This window comes from Sphaeramia orbicularis, chromosome 18, assembly GCF_902148855.1.
Source record: "Sphaeramia orbicularis chromosome 18, fSphaOr1.1, whole genome shotgun sequence".
Lineage (NCBI taxonomy): Eukaryota > Metazoa > Chordata > Actinopteri > Kurtiformes > Apogonidae > Sphaeramia > Sphaeramia orbicularis.
The window spans coordinates 37,643,292-37,657,856 of NC_043974.1; the positions used below are offsets into that span (position 1 = coordinate 37,643,292).

General features: G+C 34.8%; 1 protein-coding gene across 1 annotated transcript in view; it reads left to right on the top strand.

Annotated features, from left to right (window-relative positions):
- The first annotated feature begins 320 nt into the window (after positions 1-320).
- The window catches only part of trappc14 (trafficking protein particle complex subunit 14), a 31,514-nt gene continuing 17,269 nt past the window's right edge, over positions 321-14,565 (top strand). Inside the window, exons 1-5 of the mRNA XM_030162078.1 lie at positions 321-980; positions 7,520-7,603; positions 9,365-9,494; positions 11,697-11,783; positions 13,375-13,495. Coding sequence (XP_030017938.1) covers positions 537-980; positions 7,520-7,603; positions 9,365-9,494; positions 11,697-11,783; positions 13,375-13,495 — 866 coding nt within the window. The 5' untranslated portion in view covers positions 321-536. The remainder of the gene's footprint in view (positions 981-7,519; positions 7,604-9,364; positions 9,495-11,696; positions 11,784-13,374; positions 13,496-14,565) is intronic.

Genomic DNA, 14,565 nt, shown 5'->3' on the forward strand with positions numbered 1-14,565 from the left:
TTCATCAAAATCTGTCCATAACTTTTTGAGTTATGTTGCACACTAACGGACAGACAAACAAACAGACAAACAAACCCTGGCAAAAACATAACCTCCTTGGCGGAGGTAATGAAGAAAAATGAAGAAAATAATGAACAAAATGAAGAAAATAATGAACAAAATTAAGAAAATAATGAACAAAATGAAGGGGGGGCGCAGATCTCTCTTGGCGGAGGTCTCTGTGACCCCTGAACTAAAATGAGTTTGACAAACTAGTGATCGATTAATTTGGTCTACTGTGGGTATCGATTATCTGTCCTGCTGTTTGTGTTTGTTAACCGTGAAAGGGAAGCCGGAATGGAATATGCTCATCGATTTTAAAACGTAAATGTACTGTTTGTGTTAGAAAACTACAAGTTTTCTTTGCTAGCTTGATTTCCTTTTGTTGTACATATGCGCGCTTTGTCAGACGTTAGAGAACCGTGGCACGAGACCGCGAGTTCTGTTTGTTTATATCGCGAGGTTTGCTTTCTCCAGTGAACTTTTTAAGTCTAATAATGGACTCGCAGTGTGAGTGTTTTATTTATTTTCCTGCCGCCCCCATATCAAACCTGTCGGATTATAAAAGTGTCCCCCGGAGAAACCACGTCTACCTCGGAGAGACGGTCCAGTTCCTGCTTGTCCTGCGGTCCCGGAACCGTGTAGGTAAGGAAGGCGGACTGGGGCTCCGGTGGAAGGACCTGGGGGGTTCTCTGTCCGCCAAGGCGAGTGCATGCGCAGCGGAAACACGGCAGACCAGTCCCGAAGAGGACCGGTCAGATGTCCGGAGCAGCTGCAGCGAGGACGGGACGGAAGAGGAGGACGAGACCGGGAAGACGGAGACCGCAGAGGCTGGAGGAAGACAACAGGACACCAGCGGGACGTTCAGACAGTGCAGCCCGCTTTTCATATACTGCAGCTCGGCCAATGAGAGGAGTCAGTACGGGGCCGAACCACAGAAGGTAAAGAGTTATTATTATTATTATTATTATTATTATTATTATTATTATTATTATTATTATTTTCCATTTAGAAAGAAGTAAGGCACAGATGTCAAACATGCGGCCCGGGGGCCAAATCCGGCCCTCCAAAGTTTCCAATCCGGCCCGCGTGATGAATTTGTGAAAAACTGCAAAAATTACACTGAAGATATTAATAATCAATGGTATCAAAATCATTTTAATTAAGGTTCAACATACAAACACATACAGTCCAATTAGATTTAAAGTGGGTCAGGCCAGTAAAATATTATCATAAAAATTTATAAATAATGACAACCCCAAATTTTTTCTTCTTGGTGTAAAAAATAAAATTACATGAAAATATTGACATTACCAAACTATACATTTACAAAAAATGTAAATAAGCTGAATAAATATGAACAAACGGAAATGTTTTAAGAAAAGTAAATGCAGTTTTATCAATATTCTGCCTGTTACTAAATGTTTTATGTGATTGTAATGTGTAGGTGTAAATGATAAACTGATAAACCGAGGCATAATATTGTTAAAATTGTATTTGTTTTTCTTAAGACAATTCAAGTTGTTCATGTTACTCAGATTTTTAAGGAAACTTTGTAGATGTAAACCTGACCATAATAGAATTTTACTTTTTTCACTGATATTATTTTACTGGTCCGGCCCACTTAAGATCAAATTGGGCTGAATGTGGCCCCTGAACTAAAATGAGTTTGACACCCCTGAAGTAAAGCAAGGCTAGGCAGGTTTATTTATATAGCACATTTCAAGTACAAGACAATTCAAAGTGCTTTACATAAAACATTAAAAGGTTTACAGCAGGGAAGCAATAAAAAGTATAGGCATGAGAAAAACAAACAAACAAAAAACAGATAAATAGATAAAACAGACAAAAACTTTAGGCTTAAAAGAAACAGTGTAGATCTGAAATTCTGAATAAAAACTCTACTCAAATGCAGCTGAGACCAAGTGGGTCTTTAACCTTTAACCATTTAAATAAATAGGGGTATGTATTGGCAAGAATCTGGCGATACTATACAAATCACAATACTAGGATCACGATACAATATATCACGATATATCATGATACTGTTAAAAAGGCAATTTTTTGTTTGTTTCTTATTTTTAAATGATTATTTCCTGAAATAATTGAATTACACCAGAAATATGCACAAATACTAAACACATTTTTATTTGATCAGAACAGGATCTAATGCTATATCACATAATGTTCCTGTGTTAAAACTTAAATTATGTTTTACAAACATAACAGTTCAAGATCCTGTTCAAAAGTTCATATTCTGTGAGTTTATAACTAACATCATAACATTATTTTTGTGCGATCCCAACAAAGAGACTAACATTATTTAATAAAAGAGTTTTAAGTAATAACTAGAAGCACTCGGAGAACGCAGACCGACCCCTGCCAAGGCAGATCAGTGGGCCCCCGTGGCCCCCCCACCCCCGATCACCACCAAAATTTAAGCATTTGTTCCTTGTGCCAGTATCAACATTTCCTGAAATTTTCATCCAAATCCATCCATAACTTTTTGAGTTATCTTCCATACAAACAGACAGACAGGCAAACCAGCGCTGACAAAAACATAACCTCCTTGGCGGAGGTAATGAATACAAGAAAAACAAAACAAAAAAAAAAAGAACCTCCAGAATGTCTGCATTTGAATAAATACCTAAAAATATTGATACAGTACTTTTTAATATCAATACAGTATTGTGAAATGAAATATTGCAATATATTGCAGAACCGATGTTTTCTTCCACCCCTATAAATAAACTGAGTGTTTCAGCTGATCTGAGGTTTTCTGGGAGTTTATTCCAGACATGTGGAGCATAAAAGCTGAACGCAGCTTCTCCGTGTCTGGTTGTGGTTCTGGGAACTGACAACAGACCGGATCCAGATGACCTGAGGGGTCTGGTGGGTTCATACTGGATCAGGAGGTCACTGATATATTTTGGTCCTAAACCATTCAGAGCTTTATAGACCAGCAACAGAACTTTAAAGTCTATCCCCTGACGCAGGGGTGTCAAACTCCGGTCCTCGAGGGCCAGTATCCTGCATGTTTTAGATATTTCTCTCTTCCAACCACACCTGGTTCAATTAATGATCAGCTCCTCATCATGCTTTGCAGAAGCCTGATAATGATGTAATGGCTTACAGGTGTGATGGAAGGGGGAAACATCTAAAACATGCAGGATATCGGCCCTCGAGGATCTGAGTTTGACACCCCTGCTCTGACGGACAGGCAACCAGTGTAAGGACCTCAGAGTTGGACTAATGTGGTCCGCTTTTCTGGTCTTAATGAGGACTCTAGCAGCAGAATTCTGAATGAGCTGCAGTTGTCTAATTGATTTTTTTTAGGTAGACCTGTAAAGACAGTGTTACAATAATCAAGCCGACCGAAGATGAATGCATGGACTAGTTTTTCCAGGTCCTGCTGAGACAGTACCTGTAAGTACCTACCCATCCCCCTGCACACCCTCCCTAGATAATATAACATAAATTAGTTAGTATTGAAAAATTTGTAAATTAATGGTGTAAAATTGATGAGTTAAAAAAAAGAAAAATAAAAGAACTGGGTCATTTACACTTATTCACATCTCAGTCAGTGTTAATGAATGAACTGACTCATTCCTCATAGCCCTGGGCCAGGGAATGTCACAGTTCTGCTCTTTTCATAGATCCGGCTTGCTGAAGCTCCCAAACGACTCTTAATTTAGAATCATTTGTTGCCTCATATTTTAACCCGACACCCAGCAATGCATTTCTGTCCTCTGTAGTGAACAAGAGTTTCCCATTTAAAAAAAAACAAAAAAAAAAACACTGTCCACTGCAAAGGACAGTCAACAAAAAAAAAAAAAAAAAAAAAAAAAAAAAAAAATTTTTTTTTTTTTTTTTTTTTTTTTTTTTTTGACAAAACTGTTTCATCATTCTGTTTCCAATCAAGGCAATTATTTAATGCAAAAAAAGCCTTTTGCTTACTGGGTCTTAAAGGGTGAACACTAAATGGGCAAATATGAAGGGTTTGTGTGTCAATAAACCCTTTTGTCTTCAGTGTTTTTATGAGAAATCTTATAATTGCCTCATTTTCTGCAGTTGTTCTGTCACAAAACATTCCTACTTTTGTTTAATATTTTAATCAAACTTTTATTTGCACAAAAACAAATGAGCAAAACACTGCAATCAAATAAACTGAACAGAACCAGAACTGAAACAGACGCAAACTCCGTAACCAAACTGTACGAATGTCGTCAGTGCATGTTGGTATTGAGAAAAATCAGATGTCTCAGCTTGGATGGGCTGATGCGATTCCTTCTATACGTGAGTATCTGAGTATTTGAGATGATTCTCTCAGAAGGAACAGATGTTGCTAGAGTATAGTCTCCCCTCCATCATCTTCACCAGGTATGGGAAGACAGAAATCCTCCACTAGCCACAGTGGATCTACTGCTCGTTGGATGAGGGGTTCCTCAAGATAACATCTGATATTGGCCCCATGTCCACCACACTGCCCAATCAAAACAAATCTCAGCCATGAGTAGAGATGAGCTACTGAGAATGAGAGCTGAACAGTGAAAGGAAAACATAAGTGGGGATTCGGCTCTCACTCAATGGGAGTCGGCTCATCTGATTCACAACAAAATATCTGCGCTTAGAGCTGCGTTTTTGTGCATGGTACATTGCTAGTGTTAAACTCATTTTAGTTCAGGGGCCAGTTCAGCCTAATATGACCTCAACTGGGCCCAACCAGTAAAAGAATAGCATAATATTCCGTAAATAATGACAGCTGCAAATTTTTGTCACTGTTTTAGTGCAAAAAACCCCCAATTAAATTACAAAAACATTTACAATTACAAGTGGTTGTTTTACAAAAAAGATATGATTAACCTGAAGAAACTATGTGCAGTTTTTACAATATTATGCTTCAAATTACATGTGCATGACAGATCAGATCTACAAAAGCACAAAACATTTGGTAACAGGCATTATTTTGTATGTATACACGATATTTTGGAGTTTGAAACTAAAACAAGAATAATTTCAACAATATTATGTCTTAAGTTTTAGATCACAGTGGATCTGATTAAGTGCATTTTTAAAATTGCACTTAATTTTCTTTAGACATTTCAGGTTGTTCATATTTGTTCAAGTTATTCACATTTTATTTTTAAAGGATTGATTGTAAATGTTAATATTTTCCTAATGTAATTTTTTTTCACATTAAACCAAGAAGAAAATTTGGAGTAATTATTTATAGGCTATTATGCTATTATTTTACTTGAGATCACAGTTGGGCTGAATGGGGCCCCTGAACTAAAACAAGTTTGACATTCTTCACTTTTAATATCTTCAGTGTAATATTTGCACTTTGCACATTCATCCCACAGGCTGGATTTGGCCCATGAGTCACATATTTGACACCCATGCCCTAGGCTGTCCAAAAGCAATAACTGAAACTTTTGCTATAGTTTGGACAAATAATGGCCACTCACTGTTATTTATTGTGCAGTTTATGCATTTTAGGATGATGTGTGTTAGGGCTACAATAGGAAGTAGCTAACCTTTACATATTTCATCAGAAACCAAACCATGCGTGATATAAACTTCCTTCTATTCTGACCATGCTCTTTAAAAGTTTCTTTTCTGCAGCTGTTGATTTCCTGTTTTGTGCTTCAGATATCAGGTCTGCAGCAGCTTGAGAATCACTTTCATTTACCTGACTGTTTAGCAGGGACAGTCCAGGCATATATGGAATCGTACTATATAGGATTAATATAATTTGAGTATTCTGAAACATGGTTTGAATTTGTCAGTGACAAAAGAATTTTTTAAGTAATAAAGAAAAGATGTTTTATTGTTGATAAATGCATTCGCAAGCTCACCTTTACAGTCACATATACAGTATGTGGCATGTTTGTTTAACTTCCACTACCCAAATTATTAAGAAGTTGAATTATTAAGTTTCAACAGGACTGAAAACATCACATGGGTTCCCACTATTTAAAGTAGCAAAAAATTTGTACAATAACTCAGTAAATTCAATGAACTACTTAAAAATACACAAATATTTAAAATAAAAAATATAATATTTAATCACAGTTTAATACATGGCAAGGAGAGCAACTGGAAATTGCATGATAGATAAAAATGACAGAGAAAAAATGTATTGTGACTATATATCCTGAGTGAGAGGCATTAAGTTATATATTATAAAAATGAAAGCCTGCTGTATTCACAGATGATGATATAGTGTCTATGAGGAGGAGAGGTCTTTTGAGTTTGGTGTACGGTAGGTTACCAGACCAAAAAGTTTAAGTCCGAGGCTCCTCCCTCTGTGTTTGACATCTCCCTTTATAAGTTTGGGTGCACTGACAGTCCTGCTCATCTTATTAAAAGGTACCTGTAGTGAATTTTCATTGCTAGCTATTTCAAAAGATCATGTATAGTACTAGCAGAAGAAGAGACCCACCAGAAAACCGAATCATTTTATAATTTAGTACGGAAAGAGGGGTAATATATAATAATAAATCAACACGATATCTACATCCATTGCCATGTTTATGGAATGACTTCTCATGTCATCTTGCAATAATAAATAAACAAATCATTGCATTTGTGATTTAATGGAAAAACTGACATTACACACTTCTCTTTTTTCAACATTTAGTAAATATAGGTAAAGTTTTGTGCGTATATCCTATGGAAAAGTGACTAATGATGGTTCGTCATTTCCGGCCGGCAATGGCTGCTCTCCATAAGTTCTGCCCCCATGTGTAAGTCACGTAATAAAAAGGTCCAGTGTGGTGCATTTATGGTGATTTTTCTTTACTGAATTTGTGCCTCTCTTACTTATAAGTAACACACAAAGCACAATCAATGTCAACACCAGTTAGTTATTGTTAAAATCGACAGGTACTTTTTCCATGTGTCAGATAAACATTCAACCATTTGAACTGCCTTATCAATCCATCTATCTGTTTTTTTTTTTTTTTTAATACTTTATTTTTAGGTTTTACATTTTTTAACAAACAGATGATAAAACAAAAATGCAATGACTAAAGAAGAGTATCAACAAGCACATATACGGAAGTATCAAAACCTAAAATACAAAGGTAATGAAGTGGGTCAATGAGTCACAATATTATCCCATCCTGTGCAGAGGGTTGAGTTAGCTTTGGTATCAGTTTCAGTCCATGTCAGAGCATTCAGATTCAGACATATTCTCATGTTACGTCAGGTCATGTCCCTGTCTATCCGTTTTTACCACGTACTTTGTGACAAAGACCTCAGGAATTACATTAATTACTGTTTTCACCTTTAAAACGGGTGATGTCATGACAAAAAAATCAATCACTATGTGGTAATAAACTGGTACTTTTTGGTGTTTTATACATTAACCTTAAGTTCTACCAGAGTCTGTGTGTCCTCATCAGTTCATAGCAGCATAATAATGCATATTATATAATATATTTGTTCTTTTTGTCTTGTGTTTGCCCTCCTGCAGTCTGTTTTGGTGTTGGACGATCAAATTATCTTCTGTCTGACTGTCTCTCTGGACAAGCTGCCAGTGAATACACTCAAAGTCAAGGTCAGATGCAATGACACATTTGTATATACAGAACTGATGTACACTGATAAAAATGTTCTATGCTTTGTTGTATTTGGGAATCTGTTTTTTATTGTCTTGACAACAGAACTTAATATTTCATTAACCTGTCTGATTGACTGCCTTTTTTTCTTATAAGACAGATTTTTTACTGATGCTCTCAGACTTGATAACATGAAGAACAAACATACTCATGCCTCATCAAAATGCTTGTCAAAACTACGTCTAAAATATCAGAATCAGCTTTACTGGCCAAGTATGTGAACAATTACAAGGAATTTGGCTTTTTTTTTTTTTAGCTCATGACATACTATTTCATCATAAACACAAACACACTTAATATAACCTAATATAACCAAACATTCGACTAAAGACAAGGACAACAATGGGTTGAAGAATAGTATAAAATAATTAAAAATAACTAACCAGATGTGTTCAGAGATCGGATCTATTAAAATATATGTGCATGGATGTATTATTTACAGTGAGGATTTATATTGTCAATATGTAGTGAATGCAAATTCTGGACAAAAATTTCAAATTGTGAGAATCCTTTAAATGATCCAGGGACCATATTAAAAAACATTGTGTAGTTTCTGTCAGAGTGCTCCTAACCAAACCCACAATTTCTAGCAAGGAATCCTAGTCTAGTTCTAGTTAAAACACAAGACACTGTTGTTTTATACATATATGTAGATTCTATCTCTCATTTTACAATAAGAAGCACAGAAGAAAAACTGCTATTCTATTATATTATAAAATTGATATTTATGGTATTGATAATGATTATTAGTATTTGGTTGCACTGTTGTAATTCCCATATGGGACACTTGTTATACCCCTGCCCACCCATAGGGCAGGGGTTTATAGCAATACCATTAATTCCATCTGTCTTCCTCTTCGTCCGTCCTTCCAAGATTTTTGTACAACCAGAATCTTGAAGACTATTCACCAATTCTCAAACTCTAGGAGAGGATATTTTTTTTATAAAGTTTTGAAAATTTGAACTCAGAAGATTTCTGATTTCTTGAAAAGTATTCACCCAATTTGGCAGACAAAATGCAAATTAAAAAGTTGAAAGATTGAAAGTTTAGACTTAGACAGAAAAAGGGGTGTAACGATACAGGTAGCCCACAGTTCGGTCCGTACCTCGGTTTTGGGCCACGGTTTTGGTTTGGTTTTGGTACGTGTTTTGTGCATAAAGACAACAGTTTTTTTCTCCCAAAATTATATTTTTATTTTGCTTGTCAACAAAAACTGAATTTTACAGTAGGACCAAATTCTATCACTGTACTGAATAAAATAACACTTTCTGGACTGAACAATAGAACCCTTTCTTATTCCATGACTACTTGTATACAGTCGTATAAAACAGGCACATGCGCACATAGGACCTGAAGGGGGCTTTTTTAAATTTTAAATAAATAAATTCCTGTTCTGCATAGGAATGTAAAAGAAAACAGCAGTATAAAAACACTACAGTCATCTACTATCTTGGTTTGACTGAGCTTCCCAAAAATGGCAGTAACTCAGAAATGAATTCCTGACTAGGCAGGGTATCACTAAGCAGGAGGGGGAAAGAGATCTGTGGTGGGGTGGGGATATTAGTAAGCTCCGCCCACTTCTCTTCCCACTCTCTACTCGGGAGCTTTAGAATATGTCTGCAGAAGGACAGTATAAAATAGAATGCAGTATGCAGTTGTCTTTTTTCTATGTGCCTAGTGTTTTGTGTTTTCTTGTCAGATCATAGTGACAGTGTGGAAGCAGGAGGATGAACAAATGGAGGTGAGAGAACATGGTTATTTGACTCTTCTGCAGCTAAGGAACCCAGCACACACCTTTCAAAAGGACGCCAGCACCTTCAAAACACAGGGTACTCCAAATCTCTAACACCACACATTTGCCTGCCATAGTTTGTAGTTCTAAAGCCTGTAAGGTTCATAGTTTACAGTTTTTGAATGACTTTGCTACTGAGACAAAATACCTGACTTCATCTAAATTAGGTGTGCTGATAACAAATCCTAAATCAGAATCACTCGAGCATCTCAGTGTTTTGAGTTACGCACAAGTTAATATATAACTATTGGCGGCATATCATGCCTTAAGTTTTGATCTATAAATTCCAAGTGATTACAATTGAAATGGGCCTCAATACTTGACAGAAAAATTTGGTGTAGCCCAAAGTTATGCAAACTTGAAAGAAAGCTGGAATTTTCATTGGACCTCAAATTTCAGAAGTCATTGCTGAGCCTGTATTTTTGCTTAAATCCCAGTCCCCTAGAATTAACAGCTTGGGATTTATTTAAGTAAGTGTTGATCATAATTTGCATTTCTATTGTTGCCCAGGACATTTTGCACCTGGTTGAGGACATATTAGCTCCAAAATACTATAAATGATACTCAACATTCTTTTCCTCCACTCATACCTTGATTTATTTCATTGGACTTGATGAGATATATGAACTCTGAATCTTAAATTTGTATGTAACATTTAATATTCATTTTTGCCTTCTGATAGTGTATATTGTTTTCAATGTTGGTGTGTGCATATGTTTGTCAAAGTTGAAGATAATGTATAAAGGGTAGGCAACATAAGCATAAAGCTTCAGCCTACCCCTTTTTTTTTTTTTTTTTTTTTTTTTTTAAGAATATATTTATTAATAGGGCTGTGTATTGACAAGAATTTGGCGATATGATACAAATCACAATACAAGGATCACAATACAATATATCACGATATATCATGATACTGTTAAAAAGGCAATTTTTTGTTTTCTCTTTTTTAAAAATGATTATTTCCTGGAAGAATGGAATTACACCAGAAATATGTACAAACACTAAACACATTTTTATTTCATCACAACAGGATCTAATGCTATATCATAAAATTTGTGTTAAAATTTTAATTCTGTTTACAGACATTACAGTTTAAGATCCTGTTCAAATGTTCATATTCTATTAGTTCAGAACTGACATCAGAACATTATTTTTGTGCGATACCAACAAAAGAACTAACATCATTTAATAAAAGAGTGTTAAATAATAATAAATAAAATATAAACAAAAAAGAAAAACAAAACAACAAAAATGAGCCTCCACAATATCTGCATTAGAATAAATACCTAAAAATATCGATACAATACTTTTTAATGTCGATACAGGGTTGTGAAATGAAATATTGTGATATATTGCAGAAGTGATATTTTCTTACACCCCTATTTATTAAATTTAAATTTTTCAAAACAACACAAAACAAAACAGCTCAGCACCCCAGTCAAAACAAAAATAGAGATTTACAGTCAGCATAGAGACAGATTCCCATCACATTCATATCTATTTAATGTGATAAAAAGTCCATTTAAAAGCAGATGAAAGCTCGAGACAGAATTGAGGACGCATTTCTTTCAATATAGTCCAGGAAGGGTTTCCAAATGCGATAAAATGTCAATTTTAGAATGTGCCAAACATGTCAAAAAGTCAAGCAGAATGTGCTCCAGTAGTAGCTTCCTCCGTCCAGAAGTAGGAGGGGGTTTATTAGAAGTCCAGTGTAGTAGTATATTCTTTCGGGCACAGAATGTTAAAATATTGTACAGTTTCCTAGTATGTTTATTACTAATACACTTATTTGGTAAGCCAAGGAGAAGAGATAGAGGATCAAAATCAATGTGGATTTTGAGAATTCTCAGCCCACTCCTTTTAAGTCTGACTGTATAAAATGAATTATTTAATTAGTGAAGTTTCGATTATAAATTTTTGTGCTCTTGGAGTGATTTGTTGCATCTATGGACTGGATGGATCTGTGCATTGTCTTTGCTCTTCATATGTTCTGCCTATGTCTAATTTTGACCAATTTAACACATTATCTTCATATTATGAGATACAATAATAGACATTGATGCAAGACTGAAAAATCTGTGGTTTTTAACTCAAAATCCTGATTTCAGATTTGCAATCGGCATGCCTGATTTACTCAAGATCAGTTGTTTTTCTTCCAGTAGAAAATGAAATGTTTCACAAATTAAATGTACTTTCTTTTAACTGCTGTGTCCATTTCTATTTTATCTTTTATCTTCAGTCAGTACCACTCTGAATGTTCTTCCTCCTCCCACTGTTCGGTGTCAGCATATGCTCGTATTCGGAAAACACCTGATGCTACTCAAAGGTAAAGCAGATCAAGTTTCCACCGTTTCAGCAAGAGTTTACAGAACACTTTTCTATGTAATATCATTTTGGGACATTTTGAATTCCTGCCATATAATAATAATAATAATAATAATAATAATAATAATGATAATGCATCACACTTATATAGTGTTTTATTTGGACACCCAAAGACGCATCACAAACAAACAAGCAAAAAGAACAAAGGGGCTTAAGAAAATGCAAGTTTGAACAGGTGAGTTTTGAGTAGTAATTTAAAGTTTTGTATTGAGTCTGAGTTCCTGATGTTTTGTGGGAGTGATAGGTTGTGACATATAGAACTCCTACTAAAACACTATGGGCTGTATTTACTAATGCAGTGTAAATTAGCAAGGCCATAGTCCAGAGGCAGTGTCAAAGAGATTGGCCAGTTTTTGCAGGTGATTTAATGACGATACACAACATTATAAACATAAATGCAGCAAGTACATTTCAAAGACAAATTAGTGGAGAGCCAGATTGTGTGTATACAGTGGCACAAAAAAACCTGAACTGTTTGAAATGTCCTAGTTTTCTACCAAGACCAGGCTGAGGAAAAAGAGAGCACCGGTGCTGAAGTGGCCTGCCTGCAGTCCCCACTTTTCCGCAGTAAAGTGTGTGTGAAATATCTGGAAATGCTAAATTTGACAACAAAGACCTGGTCTGCCTTAAGAATTGTTTTCAGAAAGAATTGAACAAAAATTTTTGCCTTCACTCGGTGTCTTCAGTCCGTGAATGTCTTTTATGTTGTGAAAAGAAATCACATTATTTACAGCGTAGTAAATGCTTTACTGTTTTGTCTTGAATGTTTTGCAGGCCTGAATGAAAGTGACCCAATAATGCATGAAATTAATTGTGTTCGTACTATCTACAATAAAAGTCAAAGTATAACTGCATTATTTTTTGTTAAATTTGCACAATTGTTTTTCTATTTCCAGCTATTTTTTATTTAAAGTTGTAAACATAAAAGCAGGCAGACTGTAGAAACATGAACACTGCACTGCAAAAATCCAAATCTTGCCAAGTGTATTGTTCTAATTTCTAGTCAAAATATCTCATCACACTTAAAGTAAGACATAATCACCTAAAGAGTAACTATTCAGTGAGATATTAGAACTTATTTTTAGACAATAGATCTTGAAAATCTTATTTCAAGAAACCTTACCAGGATAATTTTCCCTTTTTCCATTGGCAGATTTTTTTTTGCTTGAATTAAGCAAAAAAAATCTTAAATTAAGCCAAAAAATCTGCCAATGGAACAAGTGAAAATTATTTTAGCAAGATTTTTTGAAATAAGATTTTCCAGATCTATTGTCTAAAAATAAGTTCTTATATCTCACTGAAAAGTTATTCTTTAGGTGATTATGTCTTATTTTAAGTGTGATGAGATATTTTGACTAGAAATGAGAAAAACACACTTGGTAAGATTTTGATTTTTGCACTGTACATACATAAATTGTACAATTTACAATCTACTTAAGCTCTGCTGTCGATGAGCAAATTTAATGGTGTTGAAATATTAAAACTGATCATGAAAACTTGCTAACTCTTATTTCTTCTCTGTCTGTCCTTAGTGTTGAACTCCAGTTCTCAAGAGGAGGTTTTTGTCAGAGATGTGAAGATCCTTCCCAACTATAACTCCTCCTACCTTCCCATGATGCCTGATGGTTCAGTTCTTATTGTGGATAATGTCTGGTAATCAACGTAGTACTTAAAAAAACACATGTTTATTGCCATGTTTTTGGTTTTTTTTGTTTGTTTTTTTTAATTAATTTGCTTCAGTGGTTTAGTGCATACATAGAACATGAAGTAAATAATAATAGTAATAATAATAATAATTATTATTATAATAATAATAATAGTTAAAATAATAATAATAATACATTTTATTTATAGGCGCCTTTCAGGACACTCAAGGTCACCATACAAAGTTGTTAAAAATAAATAAAACAATTAAAATGACACATATACATGTATACATATATGTATATATACATACCGTCTCTCTCTCTCTCTCTCTCTATATATATATATATATATATATACATATATATATATATATATATATATATATATATATATATATATATATATGTGTGTGTGTGTGTATATATATATATATATATATATATATATACACAAGTAGACAAGAAGCATGCAGTAAAAAATTAAATAAAATAGAATAAAGTAAATAAACAAGTAAGATAGAGTTATAGTGGACTGTCAATTTTTTCAAAATATACAATATACAATGAGCACTCCAAATATCAGAGTTATGCTGTGTTCAGACCAAACGGTGCTGTGAGATTTCACACACTGTCAGATATGGTGAACAGCCTTAAGGGGATGACCTACTAATAACTGGCTGGGGTGAGTTATAGTCATTGTGCAATCTCACACAAGTGGAAATGAAACACCTGAGCAGGAAATTTTCCATATTCCCATGATGCGTCACCTGACTAAAATATAAAATACTCAGAACTTGTTTACTTCTAAATGCTGGGGCATCTAGGTTATGTTAATCAGCAATTGTAGATCAACTTCCTTCTCGTGAATGAAAACATTAGGATCCAAGTAAAACAGACAAACATCCATGAAGGTGTAATTTTAAGGAAAACATGTTGATTTGATGTTACCTCTCGATTTGCAAGTTAAATAAATTGCCTTAAGATCAGTTCTAGCCATTTTGGTGCCCTAGGCGAGATATGGATTTGGTGCCCCCCCCCCCACCACCACCACCCCACCACCACCAACAGAGGAAGCCA